The sequence below is a fragment of the Python bivittatus genome, unplaced genomic scaffold (genome assembly GCF_059951505.1).
Source record: "Python bivittatus isolate LINGU-HERP-01145 unplaced genomic scaffold, Pbiv_v1 ctg000530_np1212, whole genome shotgun sequence".
Taxonomy (NCBI): Eukaryota; Metazoa; Chordata; class Lepidosauria; order Squamata; family Pythonidae; genus Python; species Python bivittatus.
Genome location: NW_028277085.1, coordinates 11,563,425 through 11,586,741, shown reverse-complemented (window position 1 = coordinate 11,586,741; position 23,317 = coordinate 11,563,425). Strand labels below are relative to the sequence as shown.

The 23,317-nt window shown below is 40.2% G+C and overlaps 1 protein-coding gene across 2 annotated transcripts in view; it reads right to left on the bottom strand.

Moving 5' to 3' along the window:
- Positions 1 to 2,395: 2,395 nt before the first annotated feature.
- The window catches only part of MFGE8 (milk fat globule EGF and factor V/VIII domain containing), a 31,885-nt gene continuing 10,963 nt past the window's right edge, over positions 2,396 to 23,317 (bottom strand). Inside the window, exons 4-10 of one of the 2 annotated variants that reach the window (XM_007433187.3) lie at positions 23,123 to 23,236; positions 16,276 to 16,457; positions 15,208 to 15,363; positions 11,600 to 11,744; positions 9,698 to 9,900; positions 7,542 to 7,697; positions 2,396 to 3,919 (exon numbers count right to left, since the gene is read on the bottom strand). In XM_007433187.3, the coding sequence (XP_007433249.2) occupies positions 3,776 to 3,919; positions 7,542 to 7,697; positions 9,698 to 9,900; positions 11,600 to 11,744; positions 15,208 to 15,363; positions 16,276 to 16,457; positions 23,123 to 23,236 (1,100 nt within the window). In that variant the 3' untranslated portion in view covers positions 2,396 to 3,775. The remainder of the gene's footprint in view (positions 3,920 to 7,541; positions 7,698 to 9,697; positions 9,901 to 11,599; positions 11,745 to 15,207; positions 15,364 to 16,275; positions 16,458 to 23,122; positions 23,237 to 23,317) is intronic. The other variant, XM_007433188.3, reaches the window with a different exon arrangement.

Below are 23,317 nucleotides of genomic sequence, written 5' to 3'. Positions count from 1 at the left end.
AGCTTGCCATGTTCCTATTAACAGCAGTTCAGTGAGCATAAATCAAAAAGGCAAAACTTTTCTCACCCCTCAGTCTCCTCCCAAAAAAGCCCTTAATTTGGAGGACCAAAAGGGTGGGGCTCTGAAAAAGCTTTTAATCCAACAGAACTCTCTGAGGTTCATCTTTATTCCATTTAAAATGAACAACTTTCATTCATAATGCACCTTTCCTAATCTTAGCCGAGAGTTAACTAGTTTCTACAGCTAAACAAACTAAGTTATAGGCTTAGCTCAGTGGTACACCCTCTAGTTTGCATCCGAAGAGTGCCAGGTTCAATTCCTTCTATCTCCAGGTAGGGTTAGGAATGACCCTTTCTGTACAGATCTACTGCTAGTTAACAATAGACCAAAACAGAATTGATGGAGCCACAACCAGATTCATTATAAAGTAACGTTCTGTTCCCAAATGCAACAAATGGCCTCCTGGCAAGTCTTGTGATAATGGAGTGCAATAATGGCACAAATCCAGCTCTTAGTGTATGTGGGAGAAGAAGGAAGTCCAGCAAGTCCATTTTTTGTGCATCACGGTTAGACAGATGGATACAGATGCCTAAAGAGAGATGCAAGTAGAAGTCGGCGCATCTTAGAATGGAAACAGACTGTTAAAGGAAATGTCAGTGGAGAGAATAGCAAGAGAGGTAATATAAATACCGAAGCTCAAGCTCAGATATTTTGGTCACCTAATGCGAAGAGAGGACTCTTTGGAAAAGACCCCGATGCTGGGAAAGATTGAAGGCAAAAGGAGAAGGGAACGGCAGAGGACGAGATGGTTAGATAGCATCACTGAAGCAATGAGCATGAAACTGAGCAAACTCCAGGAGGCAGTGGAGGACAGGAAGGCCTGGTGCGATATGGTTCATGGGTCATGAAGAGTTGGACATGACTTGACTATAAATAGAGTTCCCCAGACACCTTGAGAGGTTCTCTCCCTTTAGAGATGACCTGCTTTCTTCCTAGTAGAGCATCACTCTCAGATGGAACCTGGGTGAGACAAAGATGCCACTGATTGTGCCACTATTGGCATCCTATAGGAGAATATTACCTGCATCACAGAGGCCAAGCCTGCCCTGCACAACTTTGTGTCAAACACACAGCCCTGCCGAGTGGACAATGAATGAAAGAGCCAATGCACAGAACAAGAACTGTTGGGAGTGCCAATGGCTGGTCTGCTGCTGTGTGGTTTGACATGTTCAGTGGTGTGGCATAGTGCCATAAAGTCATAGTTGAAAGGGGCCAAGTAAGTGCTCACATCCAATCCTGTTTCATTCTAGCTTTCTCTTCAACACCTCCACTTTTTTGTCACTTATTTGTCAAAGTCTACAGAGGTGCCAATGTTAACTAAACAGGGTTTGCAACCAGTTTCAAACCAGCACATAACCCAAGATGGACAAGTTTCTGTACCCGGGACTGCATCTTTGTCTCTAAGCAGGATGCTGGAATTCTATCTCAAAGGAGGACAGGGCCACACAACATTGCAAAAATACAGCTAATATGAATATGCCCAGGTGTTTGCTTCCCTTTTGATTCATTAAACATTACAATTTAGCAGCAAATTTTGGTAGGACTTTGGGGGCTGCCTAACACACACTTTTTTTAATAAGCTTTTTTAATGTCCATAATCAAGGTTCAAAAAGACATGCAAGGCAAAGCAGAATATGAACCTGAACTCTTTTATTGCATCTATGAGGTCATGATGCATCTGGTTGTCCTCCAGATGTGTGAATATCAATTCCCAGAATTCCCCAGGCAGCACAACCATTGTCAAGAATTCCAGGAGTTGAACCCCACATTTCAGCTCTGTGTTTTCCAATGGCAAGCTTCAGGAGAATCCTTACTTTAAGGCCCCCTGACATCCACTCATACCAATGGCAGGCAACCTTCTGATGACCAAGGGACACACATCACATTTTTGGAAAGGTCAAAAGCCATCAAGCAAGTAAGGCCACATCACACATATGGGCAGGGCTGAATCTGGGGAAAGTTTGAGGGAGATGATATTACTATTACTACTACTTTCAATGACACTGGGCTTTTAAAACTTGGATGTACCAAATTGGGGAAGTAACCACTTCCATCTGCTTCTTGCCTTGATATGGGCAGAAACCGGGCTGTCGGTTTTCTTCAGGCCTAGCCTGAGAGGACACCAAGGGACACCAAAGGGGGCTGGAGCTGCCCATCACTTAGCCTGGACTTCCAGAGATACCCCCCTGGACACAACTTTCAAAGACTCTCACCGAGTCCCCCCCAAAGCAAGCAGCTGGAAAGACGCCTTGGCATTGGTACCACCCCGACTCCCTCGCCCTCCCATCTGCCAGTTCTTTCTGGGGTTCCATACACTGAAAGAGACATCAGAAAACAGAGTTCTTGTTTTAATATTGCCCGTTCTTCTTTAACACTGCATCCCATCGGGAAGCCACAGCCACCATCAGCATTTCTTACAACTTTGGATGCCTTTGCTCTGAGTTAATTACTTCCAGAATTCACACTGGGCCCCCTGCCCATCCCCACCCCCCCCAAAGCCACTGAGTAGCTTTGTCTTACAGAAAGACATGTGTCCCAACCCTTCCCCCCCCCCCCACTGCAGCCCTTCCAAAAGAACGTTGTTCCACATTTATTTGCGTTTTTCAATGTTTTTCTTCCCCTCCAGAAAATTCTGTTTCTTCTTAGTGCCTCTGCCAAGCACGGAGTTGACATGACAGTGCAGAATCCTTGATGGTAGCTGTGGCACGGGTGGAGGGGAGGAAGAAAAACACTTCGATTCCTTCGGTCAGCAAAACGTGTATGTGCTTGGGGAGAGGAAGGCATTGAGTGGCTTCAGAAGACGGGGGAGGGAGTGTAAAGAAGACAACTTGGCAGAATCCATGCAAGTGAAAAATTTCACTCCCACTGCTAAAAAAAAAAAAGAAGAAGAAGAAGAAATAAAGTCTCTAGCCCTCATGGTTGCAAAGCTGAATATAAATGCAGGTGGGAATTGGCTGGAGCTGAGAGAGGGGAGCTGTACGTTTCTCAGGTAGGAGAAGGGTTAGCAAAGATGAAAGATGACTTCTTTCCCCTCAGCGACTCTAGAAGCGGAATACAAATTATACAAAACTGGGCAGCTCTATTTAATTTGCAAAGCTGACAGAGATGGCAAAACTACCTCTTCCTTTGTTCAGACCTATAAAATGCACATCGGCTGTCGAACAAGAGAATCCTGGGAACTGTAATTTCTAGAGAAGGTGAGGTTCTCAGCTAGGGAGCTCAAACTTTCCCCAAATTATAGTTCTGAGTGTGCCTAAAGCCACTTAAATCTACAGTGTACGGTCACGCTCCAGGAGAACCCAAAACTTGGCAGGACTTTAAAAACAGAGAGCCCTGCCACAGAAAGAGGTTCTTAAAGTGCAGTGCTAGGAACCCACGGGAAACTAAGGGGGCCACACCATAATCATACAGAGTGGGCAGCCATCCCCTCAAAAGCCAGCCACGTAATTTGGGAAAGCAAGGGCAGAAGAAAAGGATCAGGTGAGACATACTGAGGTCCCTTCTTTCACGAGCTTCTGGTATCACTTCTAAAAGTTTGGCAACGCCCAGCCTGTGAAAGATGAGGCATTCTTACCAATGGTGCAAAAATAAAATATGGAGGAGAGGATGCTGGAACCGTAAGCCCTGTGGGATCTCTGGAAAAAGGGGAAAGAGCAGGTGTGGGGAGTGGTGGAGCAGTCTGATTCGTGACACCATCCCTCCTTTCGTCCACCGTCTACTCCTCACAACCCAGAAGTTCTACCCGCAACGTGATGCGGTTGTGCCAAGCCTCAGGTAAGATGCGGACAAAGCGCGCGTAGAATGGCACGTCAAACGTGTTCTTCTTGTGTGAGTAGTTGTCATGGTTGCCTTGGAATACCTGCGTGGGAAGGGGAAGGAGGAGAAAAGAAGTGGGGTAATTTTTAAGGAGTTAGCAAAGGTCTGCCAATCAGGGCTTCTAGAAATCTACGAGGTCAAATCTTGTCCATTTTCAAATTCCATCTTTCTTTTGCTGGATTCTCTAGCCTGCCACCCAAAGTTGATCCCATTCTCTTCAGGTTTTGGAGTGTTAGGCTGACCTGCTTGACACAGATGAGTTCCAATGTTGCGTTGGATTTTGAAAGAATAAAAAGGGAAGTTGGGCAGTTTTGGGCTTCAGGGTTTAGTGACCGTGGGCTAGACAACAGATTGGCTGATGTTTCACCAGCAACTGTGGCTGGCATCTTCAGAAACAAGGTGGTCTGCTAGGCAGGCCACAGTCAACTGAGCAGCCTACACCAGTAAAAAGGGAAGTGTTAATAAAAGTCAAGTCTCTTTCAAATTACACTTAAATCCAGATGGCTGTGTTGCTTTCTTGGGAACACTGTAGAGGTAGTTTGTTATTGGCTTCTTCCAGGATGTCTTTTAAACTTGCCCATCTAGTTTACAGCCCTTGGATTTCCTGTTAGTCTACTTTCCTAATACTAAGCAGATCGGACCCTGCTTAGCTTTTTTGAGATTAAGTGCTGCCACCTGGTGTGACAATAAAGACATTGGCACTCTGATGCTAAAGGGAAGAACAGATCCATGGAGAATTACATTTTGTCATTTATTTTATTTTTTCACAAGGAAAATTTATAAGCTAGCCAAATTTGGGCAGAAGAAAAATTCCAAAATACATATTATGCAATAATTGAAAAGTCATAAAAACTCTTCATCAGACAAGATGTGAAGAAAAAGAGAGAGGGAGGAAGAAACTAAGGATTGGAAAAAGGAGACTCGGTAAAATATCTAAGAGGGAGGAAGGATAATAAGATTGTGATTATCTGTTGAAAAGAAGGTCGGAAGTCATGATATTTCATAACTTTCTTTCTTGTCTCTCTCTCTCTCTTTTTAGTTTTGTCATTTACTCTATGTAAAATTCTTAATAAACATACATTAAAAAAAGAAAGGAGGAGGAAACTCAGAAGTGAGTGTTCCCTGCTGGAGCTCCCTCCCTGTAGAATGACACTCCCCCGCTCAAGAAATAAGATCACCATCATTATTATTTTGAAAGTTGCTGAAAACTTGGCTGTCATAAGCAGACATTTGGGGATTGAGAGGTTGATGATGTTACTACTTGGAACATGGGTGGACACTGTTGATGGTTCGGTTATTCTGAACTTAGGGAGTCCTGGGGGTTCTCTGAGCTTGGTTGTTTTCTTGCAAACATTTCATTACCCGGCTAGGTAACATCTTCAGTGCTAGAATGGGATGGGGTTTGCTCTCTATTTATATATTGTGGCATGCCCTGCCAGTGTTGGCGGGGGTGTGGGTTTTGTTTTTTTTTTTCCTCTGGTAGTTCCTTGATTAAGGTATTGTTTACTGCTTGCATGTCTGGTGGTAACCTTGGTGTTAATCTCTGCTTATCTGGGTGATGATTGCTGGTCAGGAGATGTTCTGGTCTTTTGTCTTCCTTTGTTTGGTCTCTTTTGAATAGTGTGTAGATGTTGTTTATCTCTATGTGGCTGTTGATGGCTGCCTTGTCTGAATACCAAGCTTCCAAGAATTCCCTTGCATTTTTGGATTCCCACTTGAAACTATGGTTAAGTCTGTCCCTGTGTTGTGAGATTTTCCCCACAACAACAACCCTGGCACTGGCTGAGAGGCACCCAGCCGCCTTTGATGCCTAAGGCGGGACTATAACTCACCATCTCCTGGTTTCTAGCCTTGTGCCTTCACCATTAGACCAAACTGGCTTTAGTTTATTGCTCTTGCAAGTGGCTTAGATTTGTCTTGACTGCCGTAGCATAAAACACTTGTATAGAAATAAAAGAAGAGGTGCTGTTGCAAAATTTGCTGCTACATTTGTTTCTTCTTGTAGTTTGTGTGTTTTTGAGTGAGTGAAAGAAATGTTCGAGTGGATTGTGGGCTTGTGACTGCATATGGTCTACAGTGCAATTCTGTTGACCTAGCAAGGTAGTCCAGACGGGAAGCACACCCAGAAGTACTAGCATTAACTTTATTGCAAGGTTACATTAACAGAATTTTGCAAGTCTGAAAGTTCATCTCTCCCCTCTCACCTTCACAGTCCAAGAAACTAGGGAGGGTCCCTCCTGAGCCTCTTGCTCTGCCCACTACGCAGCTATGGGCTAAGCTGCCTCTTTATCTGACCATCCCCTTGGCTGCGGCTCTTCCTCCTGTCTCCCAAGGCCATTCCCACCTACCATTACAAATTCTCACAGGTAGAATCAAGTCTTGTGTTCCCTTAGCACAATGCTGAGGTGCAAGACTTTCATTCACATGCTGTGAAAAACTGTACTGTTCAATTTTCTCTCTGATGATCTGCACCCTTTCACAGGGGAATAAAATTTTGGAGAAACTAGAGGACACATTTCAGCACAGCATTAATGATAAGGCTGAACAGTCTAACTCCTAACAAGAACTCCATCACATGTAGGAATGTGCTGTTGGGGAGAGTTGGACTATTAATGGATTAACAATATCCTTGTATTATTATAGCTTTGATTAGGTATCAGTTGTTTTCATTTGTTTATATTTACTCAGGACATTATAACTCTAATAGAAGTTTTTGTCAATTGTTTTGTAAACTGCCATGAGCCTGTATTGAATGAATGAATGAATGAATGAATGAATGAATGAATGAATGAATGAATAGGAAGGAAGGAAGGAAGGAAGGAAGGAAGGAAGGAAGGAAGGAAGGAAGGAAGGAAGGAAGGAGAGAGAGAGAGAGAGGAAGGAAGGAAGGAAGGAAGGAAGGAAGGAAGGAAGGAAGGAAGGAAGGAAGGAAGGAAGGAAGGAAGGAAAGAAAGAAAGAAAGAAAGAAAGAAAGAAAGAAAGAAAGAAAGAAAGAAAGAAAGAAAGAAAGAAAGAGAGAGAGAGAGAGAGAGAGAAAGGAAGAAAGAAAGAAAGAAAGAAAGAAAGAAAGAGAAAGGAAGAAAGAAAGAAAGAAAGAAAGAAAGAAAGAAAGAAAGAAAGAAAGAAAGAAAGAAAGAGAAAGGAAGAAAGAAAGAAAGAAAGAAAGAAAGAAAGAAAGAAAGAAAGAAAGAAAGAAAGAAAGAAAGAAAGAGAGAGAAAGGAAGAAAGAAAGAAAGAAAGAAAGAAAGAAAGAAAGAAAGAGAAAGGAAGAAAAAGAAAGAAAGAAAGAAAGAAAGAAAGAAAGAGAAAGAAAGAAAGAAAGAAAGAAAGAAAGAAAGAAAGAAAGAAAGAAAGAAAGAAAGAAAGAAAGAAAGAAAGAAAGAAAAGTTGAATGGTTGAACAGTTGAATGAATGAACGTTAAAACCTGGCACTACTGTAACCTCTGTTGAAAATCATTTGAGGTGGACTACAAACCTTTTAAATTAATAAAACCGAGGTAAAGCTGGAGGAAGTTACGCTAAGCAAGAGATAGTCTGCAACTGCGTAACGTTACCCCACATTCTGAAAAGTTACAACTCACCAGTGATCACTTGTACAGAATGCCAATGGTTTTCAGACCCTGCACTGACCCCCAACCCTATAAAAAGATTTTGCTCAATTCTACCTTGGTGATGTTTGTCCTGCTGTCCTTGTAGAGAGTCCACGATTTCCCATCATCGCTGTAGGCCACTTTGTAGGCTGCTACATACTGAATGTGCCCAAAATCTCGTGCTCCCTGCGTAATAACCCCAGTCACTTTTTTCTGTCTCTGAAGATCAATCTGCAAAGGCAAGCACAAGAGCTCCACTGGTAGAAGTAAAAGCTACTGATTGAATCACATCAATCTTTCTTACAGCTATAGATCAGCATCAGAGGATGAGGTACAGTCATCATGAAGAAACATAAGATATAATAAGTAAAAAGTTGTATATAAGAGCTGTATAAAGTGTGCATGTGTATATATATATACACTCTATACTGTATATATAGTTTTATATACAGACATACACACATACTGTACACAGAGTTTTATATGCATATAAAGTCTATGACTCATGTTTGTGTGTATATATACATATATGATAGATAGACAAATATAGATATAGATATGCCATAGAAGGTATAAAAGACATAAAAAATGAGAATTTAAAGGAGGTCTATATAAAAGCCATACAAAGTGTAAAAAGTAAAAAACTAACTAGGAATATATGAGACATAGAAAGTAAAACTGCCTAGAGTCATTGTTTGTTGGGCAGTATACAAATATAATTTTATTTTATTTTATTATTAAGAGGATGATGATGTATAAAAGAGATACAAAAGTGGGATGGGAGCATTAGAAGAGTATAAGGGAGCAAGAGCTACTGAGCTTCAAGCAAGCTATTCTCAGCGGGGAACCTTTTACAACCTAACCTGTATCCAAGGGGCCTTTTGGACAAGGAGCAATATTGCGGGTTAAAAACTGACAAAAAACCTGATGCAAACTGAGCTTGCCATCTTTTCGCTTCTCTCCCATCTCTCTTTCCTTTCATTCTAAGGTTTTAAGCTTTGCAAACTCAGGATTCTTTGAAATGAAGAGAGGCCCTGAAAAACTTCAAAATAATAATTGGAACCCTGCTGGGAATAACCAGCTTTTATTCATTGATTCTAGGAATAAATAGAATCAGTTTGGATCAAGAGTGGGGTCGGAAGGATGGGGAAGGTATTTTAAATCTATCAAGAAACTGCCAAATGTGAAAGGCATCGTTCATCCTGACCCCAAGATCAAACTGTTATTTTAAGACTCAAATTAAATACTGATGGTCAGGAAAAGTACACAAATTCAAGCAAATTGGCATATCTTTAAAGTCCTTTTCTCACTACAACATTTGCAAACATTCTCACCTTGAGCCATTAGATTTGCTTATTTGCATCTGCACATAGGGTAGGTATCCAACAAATTCATTTATTTTTTTAAAAAGCAACAGTACTCCCAACAGATAGGATGAGACACAAGCTATTCATAAATAGGGAATCACACTGGTGAATTTTTTGAGGAGGAGAGAAAAATTGTTTTCTTAGCAGGAGCAGGAGCCAGGACACATACTGAAAAATATATCAAATCCTGAACTGACAAAGTAAACCATTCTGATTTCCAGTAAGCTATTTTTCTAAGTGGAAGGATAAACTTGCTATTTTTAAAATACTATTCAGTCTCTGTACATCAAAAATTACATAAAGTTTCTTCAGGGTTCAGGCAACTAGCCCCCTCTTCCCCCTCACCACCCATATTACCTTCCCGAAAGTTATGCAGAGGCAAAAGTCGTAACTTTTAACCAGGATAGCATGAGTGAAAGGCAAAGTCTTCCTGGAATTCAGTTTTCTGCCAGGTGATCACATGGACACATCCATGCTATTTTCCTGGCAACAATACAGAATGGAAGCAGTTTGCCTCTTCCTTCCTCCAGGAATGTTTTAAAGTTCCCAATCCAACCTACATCCCTGGTGGCCTCTCATCCACATACTAACCATGGTCAACTCTGCTTAGCTTTTTCAAGATCAGCCAAAGTTGGGTACGCTATTTTTTTTAAAAAAATCTTGTCTTGCTCATGTGGATATGCTGATCTACGACTGTAATAAAGTCTTACTTACTAAGTTCTTCTTTCTACTATAAATGATGTAAGGATGCTGGATGATTACAAGGACCACCTTTATCACCCCACCCCACAGATTCCAGTTGAAACAGTTTCTTCTCACACCAGCTTCTGTCCCCTTCTTCTTCTGCATCTGGCAAGGACATACCTGAAGCCACTCGCCTTGCTTGTTGGTGAGGGCTGCCCAGGCATTGGTTTTCCCACTCTTATCCAGGCGAGCATAGTAGGGGTGCCAAGCCATCGCATCCATGCCCCAGGTCTTGTACACACTGGAGGCTGTGATCTGCTGGTCAGAGATGAGATGGGACTTCATGCCCAGTGGATCCGAGCAACCTGCCATGTTGAAATACACTGTAACACAATGATTTATAGACACGGTGAAAGGCAAGAGTTCAGAAGGAATAAGACTCTCCCAAAGATGGTGCCTTTAAGGAGATGCCCCAAAAGTCCCCCAAGAGGAAGAACATTCGTTAAAGCAACAGCAGAAATCCAGGCAGCAGCCACCACCAGAAGCTGTCATTGTGATTACTGATGCAGACAAAGGATGCTTCCCAATTAGCATTTATAATTTATGGAGCAACAGTCCTGCCAGAATTTAACAGGGGTCCAGATTGATGAGGATTTACCTAATTTTGCATCAACTGTCACTTACGTTGGAAGGGGTATTTAATTTTTGCATTTTCAAACACATCTCCAAACTACAAGATTAGTTAGCGTTGACAGGGGCACTCCTCTGAATGTGGCAACACAGCTCATCATTTTAAAAAGATGTGCACTGGGAAAAAGGCTGTACAAAAGACCTATTTCTCTGAATATATAGAAATGCAAGGTAATTGCAAAAATAGTATTAACTGCAGACAAAAGTGCATACATTTGGAGAAATGTGCATCAAAAGATGTGCGCATTTCAGAGCAAACTTAAATGAAATCAAGTGCAACCAATCAAATTTGACAGATTTACAAGAATCTGCCATTTGTAGCCCAGATGGTATTGTCTTCCATTTGTCATCCTTCTGTATTTTCCTGCTAATTTCATTTTTTTTTTCCCTTTCTACTAAAGGCATGCAAAATGTTTCAATTCAAGCCATTCTGAGTGTGTAACTATTTCAAGTGCAAAATAGCCTGTCTCAGGCATTTGGGAATGGCCTTGACACAGGATGTATCACCAAGTTTTGCACTCAAAATAGTTCGAAATGAAGTCTTCTACACATCTCTATTTTCTACCTAGATAAAGATAGAAAGACAAAGAGATGGGATTGGGACAACTTCATGGTGTCTTATCGATAATGCTTAGGAGCTGTCCATCTGGAAACAGTCAATGAGAAAGAGACCAAGGACCCATAAGCTGGAATATGGAGACCTCACAGCTAGCAAGGAAGACTCCCAGGACCATAAGGCAAGTTAACAGAAGCCTAATTTTACTCAGCCATCCTGGCAAGTCCCATTCTCCAGCTGAAGGTACCCATTTCAAACGATGAGCCATGGCAAATATAGAAGACTTGCCACCTAAAGAAAAGACTGTGGTGGTCCATTAGCATCCCCTATTTGCATCAGCATGTCACCACCTAATTAAAAAGAGTCAGAAGTCAAGGCCGTCCATTCCATCATTCTAGCCTTTGCTTAGCTTCCCTATATTTTGGACCAGAGCCCCAAGTTATGCAAAAAGGCTGATTGCTCATTGACATCATTTATACAGCTTGCAAAAAATCTGCCTTTCTAGAGGGAGAATTTAAACTGGCCAACCACGGTTTTAATTTTTTTAATACACCAAGCTGGCAATTGCCCCACATGCTGTAGGTGTCAGAACAATAGACCTAATATTCGAAAGCAGAGGTCACCCACCAGGAAGGTTTCAATTCCACAGAACCTCTCCAGGTGTTTCCACAGCCTTCTGTTAGCCCTTTGGCTTTCCTTTGCTGACCCCCCATTTAAGAAAAAGGACCTCGTGCACAAAGAAGCCTAAATGAAGACACCAGTGCCCAGTTGCCCAATTATCCATGCAAGAATGTGTGCCTCCATCCAACATCATTAGACCCACGAAAAGCATTTACCATTCATTTCACAGCCAATCAGTTCAAACCGCGCAGTGCAGGCTCGGTAACAGATCACAGGGTAGATACGAAAATACTGGGCGGTAACTGGAGGATTAAACATATTGGTCACAGGACTATATTTGTCTGCATTGCCTGAGAAAACCTGCAGGAGGGAAAATGTAAAATGAAGAGTAACCTAAGAGTAGGAATAGGAATCACTTTCCAATGCTACACAGCCCTGGTCTTAATCAGGAGACATTGGTTTGCCATATATACTTGTGCAATAATAGCATAATAGCTAGATTATGGGACTTTTGCAAATCACTTTTTGGATACAAAGATAATTTGTCTTGAGCCAGTTCCATTTTTAAGTCAGCTTTCAAGAGTACATGCAAGAGGAACATGGTTGACTTACACAGATGCACACTAAATAACTAATTCCCAGATCCCAGCTGGACTCAAAAAAGCAATGACAGCTATTATCCTCTGCAGCAAGCAAAACCACCTTACAGTTAATCATAATATATCAAAAAATATGGGGGTGTTGGAAAAAGAACTAAATCAAGAACCTGGATCATAGAGGTTAACAAGATTGAGCAAGTCCGTATCTTGAAATATCTAGGAGTGGTTTTTCATAACAAGGATTCACGGAAAGCACATCATAATTACATTTTTCAGGCAGCACCATGATCACCTGCCATGATCAAGCTACTTTTTTTCACCAATGGAGGGAGCCAGTTTCTCCTTCCCTCAAGCTTTTCAAAGCTAAAACATTAGCTCAGATTGTATATAGAGCAGAAACGGGCATCTACAGCATAAAAAACACAATGGAAGGGCTGCGATCAAAGTTCTTCAGAGCAATTTTGGCCACCCCAAGATGTGTATCCAATATTATTCTCAGACTTGAGATAGAGATGCCCAAAAATTGAGATATTGGCTCGGAGCCTGATGACTAGCTACTGGTTAAAACCTTCATTTTTCCCAACCGGTCTTTTACCCCTTGTATTGACAGAGAAACTTTAAATCAAGTTGGAGTGGTCTTATAGAATCCAAACTAGCTTCCCATGGTCTTTCAGCTGAGTACCTTCTTCCTTTGGATTGCAATAAGGCCAGACACCTATTCCTTCAGAGGATAAAGGATATGAGCACCAACTGGAGGCCAGATGGATTCCATAGAATGGCAGAACCTGGATTCCAAGGGGACCTGTATACTGACCAAATATCTAACATCTCTCACTTTCCCTAGGTTGAAGGACTTCTTTTGGGCATGGTATAGCATCTTGCTATCCGCTCTCTTGCAGGATACTCAATACCCCCCCGCTTTATTTAAACAAACTTGTCCATGCAGTTCAAGAGAAATCAAAACCACAATTCATATACTGTTGTACTATAACTTTTATGGGGCTCTAAGGAACTCACTCATTTCACCTATCTTGCAACAAAATTCTGGACAGACAGCTCTTTGGTATACAACATGTTTACTTTCTGATTCTAATGACAACACTATGGGCAAATTTCCTGCAGCAGCAGTTAAGACACGTCAAATACCGTATCCCTGATTGTTCTATATTTATTTGTTCTCATATCCTTTTATATCTTATTGTGTATGGATCACTGAGCACAACAAAGATTGCATTGTACTAAGCTAAGCTAAATGGGCAGGATAATACATCTCAACAATGATACCATTATATGTTATTGGTAATATAATTAAAAATAATAGCTATATTATATGAACTAAAGAATATAAGCAAAAGCTTGTAACTGGTAATCAAGGCAAGTCAATATTCATTTGTTAGGTTCCACATTAAATAGTATAGATAATATACCATTTTATATAAAATTCAGTCCATTAATAGACAGATGCTTCTCATCCCATCCTTCCTTTTGTTGATATTTTCTGAAATTCTGGTGAAGAGCAAGCCAAATTGTATGCCAGCTAAGCAAACTGGGTTTAGTTGCAGCTTTTGGGATTTTCTGGGGCAGTATTTAGCATTCAGCTCGAAAAGAAGACTCTTGTTTGTAATATAGAATAGGATAGCAAGGGTATAACACCCTGCTTAATTTAACTAGATCAATTAACCTTGGTTAATTTAATAAAGCTTAGCCCTGAGCAACCATGTGATGATGCTGGAAAAATTCAGACGACAGCCTTTACAAACTGCTTCACCAATGCTGATTGCTCATCAATGCAGTGACTTCAAGAATAACTCACATTGTCTTAACCATTTGACAACGAGGGCAATTTGGCATCTAGCTGTTTGAGGCTAGACCCCATGTGCCTCAGGTTAATGCTGGAACTAACTCAACTCAAATGTGCTTTGTGCCATTCTTCCCACAAGATGAGAGGAGCTTAAATGGGAGGGAAGGAAGGAAGGAGAGAGAGAGAGAGAGAGAGAAAGCTCAAGAGGAGCTGGAGAATGGTCAACTATGCTTGAAGAGAAATGTGTTTCTGATTATCTTGCTAGTCAGTGCTTGCAGAAAGAAGCTGGAAAAACTGCTGGATTTCCAAATATTTAACACCAGCTGAAGCTCTTCAAATACCCTCAAGCTATAGCCAGAGCGCTACCAATTGATCAGAGCAAGGTGAAAATTAAATATAATTAGCATTAAGTATAGGGAAGGGCAAAGTGCTAAAAATCCTGTCTACAGGAATGGAATTCTAGTAATGCAGACACTAAACCATTCCCCACTCCCACCTCAGACCCCTCAGGCTTTTAAACAGAATCATGGAAAATGTTGTCCCCATTTATCTTTATAACATCTAATAACATATGAAGATGTTCTACATGAGAGCCAGTTTGGTGTAGTGGTTAAGGCACTGGGCTAGAAAGTGGGAGACTGTGAGTTCTTGTTCCGCCTTAGGCACGAAGCCAGCTGGGTGACCTTGAGCCAGTCCCTCTGGCTCAGCCCTAGGAAGGAGGCAATGGCAAACCCCTTCTGAAATCTTGCCGAGAAAACTGCAGGGACTTGCCTAGGCAGTCTCCAGGAGTCAAAAACTGACTTGAAGGCACCCCCCAAAAAAAAAAAAGACTCCCAGGGCTTTTAAAAAATCACGGAAAATGTTGTCTCCGTTTAAACATCTCATAATATATGAAGATTTTTTAATACATCTTACAATAATTTGCATAACTGCTGGGATAAATTGTCAATGCCCCTCCTTTTTTAAAAAATGTAAATCATACTACTTTACACATGTAACACATACATTTCCCTGATGGGAAGTTTTTAAGTGCATGCATGTGTGTGTGAGAGTGTGGGGGGGAGGGGGGAGGGGGAAGAGGGGAGGGGGAGAGATCCCTCTTCACGTAAGAAGCCTTCAAGCTTCCACTTCACTGACAGAAGAATCTGAATTGAGCAACCAACATGAGACTGAAAGTGGAAGGAATGTTCTGATCCAGTGCAAATGTTAAAGGAAGTCAATGATCTCCACTGTGTGGCATCTGATAATGGATATGCTTTTATTGTCCAACCTTATTTTCTTGTAAGGATAACATTACGAAGTAAATAAAGCAAATCTGACCATTCCAATTTTTTTTACATATAATAAGCCTTGTTTCAAATAATTTCCAACCCCTTGGTGTTTCTTTCCTTCTTTCAGCCATCTCAGCCGCTCTATCACCTACCTTTTCCTGATTTTGATTCTCATCCTTATAGAATTCAAATTCTCGTCCATCTATACTGTAGGCAACTTTGTAGGCACGGACATACTCTGCTCGGCCCGCACGGCTTGCTCCTTGAGTAACAACCCCAGAGATCCTCATTTGGTTCAACAGATTAAGCTACATGGGATAAAAAAAGGGGGGGGAAAGGACCTTAAAAGAGGCATAATGAACCAAGTTGGCTGGTACCTAAAATGAAAACAGCAAAACCAATCATGTATCAAAAGTTAGATTGTATTGAAGTGACATTATTCATTAAGTCTGTTCTGTGTATGTGTACTTTGCTTTTGTTAATTAGTTCAGCACAATAATTTTCATTAGAAAAGGTTAGGTTATAATCTCCTCAGGACACGGATCTGTTTGTTTTTAAAAGTGAAGCAAAGTCATCTAGAAATAAGCCATCACACTTATTGAGAGGCCCTTTTGAGTGACCAACCTTGACTGAAAACCTCTTCCTTCTCAAAACTCAGAGCTATCACCAGAAAATGAAAAACTCTGTAAACATTTCCATTCCAAGCTCTATCTGACCATGGACTTCAACTCCAGCTTTCCTTTAAAAATGCTACAGTTAGGGCTTTGCTTCCTGCCTAATCCCTATAAATAAGAGACAGGATTGGAAGAAGGCTTACCAAGGAGAGAAATTTACACAGCATCGCCACCAGCAAGTCCTTCCACTGTGTTTATGTTTTTAAAAAAGCTCCCATGGTATCAACAGAAGCATTAAAAAAAGTTTAGTCTTGGCAAGCATGTGTAGTTCTCCAGATGCTCTTTAATTCCCTCAGCCTTAGCAGGCTTGTCCAACTAAGAGGATACAGGCACTGCAGCCTAACAACATCTAGAGCCTCCAACTACCCCTCTGCTAATTGTTGCATGTCCCAGAGTGGCTGCAGGTTGGGTGAAGAACCCATTGAGTTATGACATGGCCATCAGCCACCATCCATCTCTGAGGCCCATCCATACAGTGATAATGGCCATACATCTTCCAGTCCCCTTCTTGCCTTCTGGAACTGATGCTTCATCTTGCACCAATACCTGAATCCAAGGGTTTTGGTCATAGTTGCTGGATGTCCAGGCATTCACAATTCCTGTGTTGTGGAGACGGGCAAGTTCGGGGCCCCAGCGTTGCAGACCCAGGAAGCCATAGTACACAGAAGATGCTGTAAGCTGGCCATCCACAATAGCTCCTGTTTGCATGCCCAATGCATCTGCACAGCCTGGAGTGGGTGAATTGGGGGGAGGGAGAAAGGAGAAAATGAAAATATCATGAGCATAAAAAGAGGCAAAAGAAGAAGGCTGGAATAAAAGGGCAGAGGAGGGATGTAAGAATCAGAATTTTAAAAAAACCAGGAGCATCTCCTATAAAATTAGGACCAAATCATTCTATGTGCTCCTGGTGAACTTGGGCTCCAAACATGGATCTGGCTGTAATGAAAGCAGCACCGTCCACACACAAGGGAGTTCGAGAAATGACTCAGAGGGATCCTGAAGTCTGCAGAAGTACTAAACAAACTTTAGAGGGGGGGGAAAGCTAAAGAACTGTCCGACTGAACAGCCTGTCATGGCTCTCCATATCTGATGCAGTTCCATGGTGCCCGCAAGACATCTGATAAACTGAAAACACACTGGGGAAATTTGACATAGGCCAAGCTCCTTGCCTTGCCGCAAGGAGAACTTTCCAGATTCTCACACCTGTCTCCAAGGCTCGACCTCTGTATCAAAATCTGCCTCCAGGCTCCCAGCAGTTGGCCTCCCTCGCAAAAAGAGCTTCCATCTTTCAACTCTATCCTCAAGTTGCTTGAGAATTTCTTCGGAATTTCTCTTGGGGAACTTCTTGAATTTAAGGTGGCAGAAAGTCTTATTGCTAATAAGCCTCCCTGCCTACTCATGTTTCCCATCTGAAAATAGCACCAAAGGGTTGGGGAGTTCCGTCCTGATGGATTTCTTTGGGATTTAATGGAATAAGCAGCTTTCCTTGCCCCCAAACTCCTTTCTCATTGAAAGTCTTCTCTCCTTTGCCCACCAATAAATATATACAAACGGGGGGTATGGCTAGCCACTGATGAGGATGTTGTGCTGTGTTCTCAGCTCTTCCCCCGATCCAGCTATTTTCTTTAATATAGCCAGTTTACCTTATTAAATATCTTATCAAATAGTAAGATAAATTAAGCAGGATGTTAAGGGAGGAGACTTTGCACGAAGGAAAGGGGATCAAAGCTTATTTGAAAGGAGATTGAGGAGGCACCCCTTCCCAGCAAGGAAGAAGCAGCAATGGAGGACGACAGGCAAGGACAGACATCTGATATGAAGGTAACCGGACAATTAATGAAACAACTTAAAAAAGAACTTAAGACAGAATGGGACAAACATGCTGTGGGAGTAGCTAAAGACTTGGCAGGTATGTCTGAGCAAATGAATAAACAATTTAAGGAAATGTCACGGCAAATAGCAGATATAGCTCAGGTTGCCAGCAAAGCTTATGATATGGCTTATGATATGGATACAAACAATACTTTGGAGATAGGCAAGACTCAAAAGAGTATTTCCAAAATAACGATTGAGTTGACAGATTTACAGGATCGTAGCAGGAGAAATAATTGAAGGATCAAAGGAGTGTCAGAGAAAACTGGAACAAGCAATCTGACTATTTATCTCCTCTCTAAAATTAATGACCTGAGCTCTGATTTGAACTTTTTGGATAAAGGTATTGAACGTGCTCACCAGGTTTACTCTCCTGGGAATACACAGAACTCTAGAGACATTTTGGTCAGATCTGAAAATTCAAATGTAAAAGATAAAATTATAAGAAAAGCCTGTGAACTGGAGGAGATTAAATGGGACGGTGAGAGAATATTCTTCTTCCAAAATATCAGCGTAGCTACATTGCAGTGAAGAAAGGAATTCAAACCACTGGCAGAAAAACTTATGCAGAATGAAATTCAATACAAATGGGGATTCCCTTTCAAGCTCATTGTTTTTATGTCACATGGATGAAAAGTTATTTCAACTTTGAGATGCAGAGCTGGTTGGCAGGGCACCCTAACAAGGGATGAAGGAAGCTATCTACAATTTGTCCTTGGCACTGTGGAAAGCAGGTTCAACCACAAGCTGAAGATTAGATAAGAACGCTGCATCGAGCTGTGGAGTAACAGAAAATATATTGATTGTTTTTTTGAATTTTTAGGTTTGGAGGAAAGGAAAAACGGAGGGAGTTAAATAAATAAGGGGAAAGAACTATATAAAATAATAATGTAGGTAAAACTATGGCTAAGGAACTATTGTAATTTAATTTGAGAGTTTATTGGCTGGTAAGGGGGAGAAGGCATCTCAGTAGAGCTAAGGGGAAAAAAACATATTAGTGCAATTAAAAACAGCAATGGTCAAATTGTGACCAAAACCCAAGGTATAAGTGAACAATTCAGACTTTTTGTTCAAGAATTATATTCCTCAAATAATCCATCACCAATAAAAATTAATCCATTTTTAAATACATTAACATTCCCAGAATTGGCTCCAGAAGACATCCAATTTATGGCATCTTCTTTTTGTATTTCAGAAATCTCTGAAGTTTTCAATACTATTCAAAATGGAAAATCTCCTGGCCCTGATGGATTGTCAGGGGAATTTTATAAAGAATTTGAAGAGATTTTAAATACCTGAATTTTTATTTTTATGCAATACTTTGCACTGGGGGAACCTTTACCAGAGTCTTGGAAACAGTCTAAGATCATTTTGATCTTTAAATCAGGTAAAAATTCCCAGGATTTGACATCTTATAGGTCCATTTCACTTCTCAACATGGACTATAAACTGTACACTAAACTGTTAGCTATTCAACTACAAGTGATTATAGGTAAAATTATTCATATGGATCAATCTGACTTTCTTTATTATATATTTAATTGAAATATATCTACGCCTGTCAGGAAATTATTAAATATTATACAATTTAGTAAAATTAATAAATCTTCCCCAGCCATTTGTTCTTTAGATATATTTAAAGCTTTTGATTCTCTGGAAATACAATTTTTAAAACAAATATTAATTCAATTTAAATTTGGGGCTGGTTTTGGTAAGACAATTGAACGTAACTAAAGCCCAGATAAGACTTAACAGTTATGATTCAGATCCCATCACCATTTTAAGAGGTACCAAGCAGGGTTGCCCTTTATCATCTTTACTATTTAACCTAGCTGTAGAGGCATTGGCAATAGCACTTAGATACAATAATCAGATTTTTGGGATGAAAATGGTAGATAAGACATATCTTTTAAATCTATTTGTAGATGATATTTTGACTCTCTCAAATGCTTCTTATTCAACTAGCTATATTAAGGAGCAGCTAGAGGAATTTGCAGAGATGTCAGAACTATCCATTAATTTTCATAAATCACATCTGATGTTTTTTCATATTCCCCCAAAAACTCAAAAGGAAATTTCCAGTTTTAGGGATTCCAATATAAATCTTTAAAATCTTTAGGTATAACTATTACTAAAAATATTAATAAAACCTTTACAAATAACTATATACCAACATGGAAGAAATTAAATAAGGAAATGAATAATTAGGCTTCAAAATATTTCAATATTTTAGGGTGAATTGCAGTGGTAAAAATGAAAAATCTTGCATGGCTTAACTTTTTATTTCAATGCCTCCCAGTGGTAATTCCAGAACAGGCTTTAAGACATTGACCAAAACAAAAACAAAAAAATAGAAAGCTTCTGCTTTCATTGCAAAAAACATGAGAGTAAATGCACAAGAGTAAATAAAACGATTTTATATAGACCTCAGAAACAGGGAGGGTGGGACATGCCCAATTTGTTAATATATTACCAAGCAACACAGTTAGGGCATATGATCCCATTTATTACAGAAAACTCTTCCAAACAATGGATTTGGATTCAAATTGAAACTATGTTAGAGTCAAATAAATTTATAAATCAGTGGGTTTTTTTCACTAGTTTTGTAGAATAAAACAGATTGAAAATGTTTTTACTAAAACAATGCTTCAAATCTGGAAGAATAAATACACAGTTTTGATAAAGGATACTTCTCCTTTAACTCCTTTGATAAAATATTTCCATCAAGATAATTATTACGGCTTGGCTAAAATGAGATCTTTGAGAGCATATAATCTTTATAAACTGAAAGATGTTTATAGTAAAAGTGAACCTCTCAGGAAAGATCAGATAGAGCAATGAATAGGTGATTAGCTTATCACCATGGCTTTTTGGGGATCAACTCAAACCTCTTTGGGGCAATAGAAATATCAGTGCTTCAGCAATATGGCCTTATATTAATCTTGAGAATTTAACACTTCATTATTTAGAACAACCAAAAGGAACCATCTCAAAAATTTATAGGTTATTATTGCAATCAGAAATAGGAGATCCACCATATGGATTAAAGGAAGATTGGGAAACTGATGTTAGCAATCCCATAAGGAAATGAATTGGCGGCAGTTATGGAAACCGGGTGGATTCACTTCAACTTTAATGCAAGAATTGCAGTGGAAGATTATTGGCATTGGACTCCTGTTAGATTGGCACATATATATCAAAATTATTCTTCCAAATGCTGGAGAGGTTGTCAAAAAAAAAAAAAAGGGTCATTTTTTCACTTGTGGCGGTCAGGTGATAAAGTTATAACCTTTTGGCGAAAACATTTTTGGAGAGATAAGTATTACCACTAAACAAAGAATTGAATGCTCTCCAGAATTAGGTTATTGCATTTATTTACAGGACCAAACCATAAGCTTGAAAATAAATAACTGATTATTTAATTTTAGCAGCCAAAATAATAATTGTGCAACATTGGAAAACTTTAGATAACATAACAATTGAGTTGTGGACTGACAAGTTATGGATTAATGTGGATTGCCACATTAGAAAAAAATCACAGATAAAGTTAAAGTAATGAAACTTCAGAAGCAGAAACTACAATTTTATCAAATTTGGATGGATTTTATGATTTACCTTAATAGCAGTAGATTATAATTTGGTGTACTCTATATATATGGTAAATTTTCACATGTATAGCACCTGTCTCTTTATTCACATTGTAGAAGATTTTTTTGTATTTTCTAGATCCTTCTTTTTTCTTTATACGTATCTTGGATTTATGTTAATGTGGTTACCTGATATTGCTTGAAATTTTAAAAATGCAAAGAAAAAAATATATATACAAACTCACACTTCCTTCTATTAAAGCCAAGCTATTAAGACTATCCTTCAGCAATGAAAAACAGGCTACAAAGTATGAACAGAGAATTCCAGTTATCAGCTGAATTAAAAGCAATCATAAACAACCAAAGGACAAGGAGGCTAGAAAAACTTCCTTCAAAACTTTCACCCAGTTTTCACACAAGCTGGACAGCTTTAACCAAGCCGTTGCCACTCAACCTACCTCACTGGGCAGTTGTTGGATCAAACAAATAAAAAGACAAAGCTCTTTTTATTCTTTCAGCCAGCCCCCCCGCCCCCGCGGCAATTCACAAAAATGTAAACGCACAATGCCCTTTTGTGTGGCTTGATTTGTTTTGCTTTGCACTGCACTGCCGATGAAAGCAAGCTTTTGCATTTGTCCAAAAAAACCCAGAAAAAGTTCCTGACTTCTCTTGCTTATGACCGAGCTGTAGATTCAGGTGGGCATAACCTCAATCACTCTGCCTTTGGATAAAAGGGCTCACTTTGAGGAACAGACAGATCTTAACCAAAGAAGTACACAATCCATTAAAAAAACTCCATTATGAGGATATCTATGAGGAGTTACTCTGATTGGGAAGACAACTTTTTGGCCTGAAAACAACTAGCTAGGGGATATCCAGATGCATGTGAAGTTATTCTCTCACTCATATGAACTCCAGAATGATTCCATTTTCTCCCTCCCAGTGATCTTCAGCAGGAAAGCTTGTGGCAGGGAAAGGAAACTACAAGATTTCCCCACCCCACCACAAATGCTTGCAGACTGTTGATTTTCCACTGTGAGAAACCAGTGATTTTGAGAAGGGTTTCAGAGTGGGGCGGGAGGGAGTGAGCCAGACTGGTCTCAAGATCTCTAGCTTCCCTCTGTTAACAACAGCAGGAAACCAGCAACTTTGAATGGCTGAAAAAAAGAGGAAGAAAGGAAACATCCTCTTCAGTCCCCTGGTGTTAGATCTGTCCACCTGTAGATTCCCACTCTAACATTTTTGTTCCACTTTCACAAATGTTAAGATTTCCCCAAGCCTGCTGGTATCTCCAGGATGGTTTGGGGTCCATCAGGAACAACACTCCAAGAATGTGATTGCTATTAATAGAATACAGGGTTTATTGGGCAAAATGCTTTCAGTAGGGCTCCTCCCTGAGCATGCCCACCTCCTCTTCACAACAGCCCTCAATGTTCATTCACCTGCCTCTCTCCCTCTTGGTGGCTGAATGGGTGAGGTCCAGATTGTCTCACTGTTGTTCAGTGGCTTAGAGGGACAAGCAAAGGGACAGGGAAAGAAAGAGGGGATTGTGAAGGTCTCCTGTTTCATGGCTGATATCAAGTTGAGTCAGACCTGCTTAGTACTTGGATATGGGAAATGACAATGAAAGCTTGTCTGCAAAATCAAAAATCATCTTAGAAAAAGCGCCAATTGTGACCATGAAAATTGCATGGACATCTGCACAAAATCCATCAGGAGTTAAGGTCCAAGGAGACTCTACCATTAACTTCTCTGTTTAATGGTTTGTAAACCATAGTTCAACATTCCTTGAACTCAGGTCTACACCCATAAGCTCCTATGACCTTAGCCTGAAAAAAATTGCTTTCCCAGTGCAGAGAGATCCATCAGTGGTGCTACAAACCTTCATTTCTTAGCTCTCTTCCAACTCACCAGGAGGAGGACCAAAAACTTACGGATATGGCAGGTCTTCCCCATATAGGGTGATGTGCATTTACAGGCAAAGTTGCCCTTCTGATCCAGGCAGGTCCCTCCATTCTTACAGGGCTGTGAAAGGCATTCATTCGTGCCTATGGCAAAAAGAAAGAACATATGCATCTCATTCCCAGATTTCACCAGATCCGTCCTAAAAAAAAGCCAAATCAAGCCAT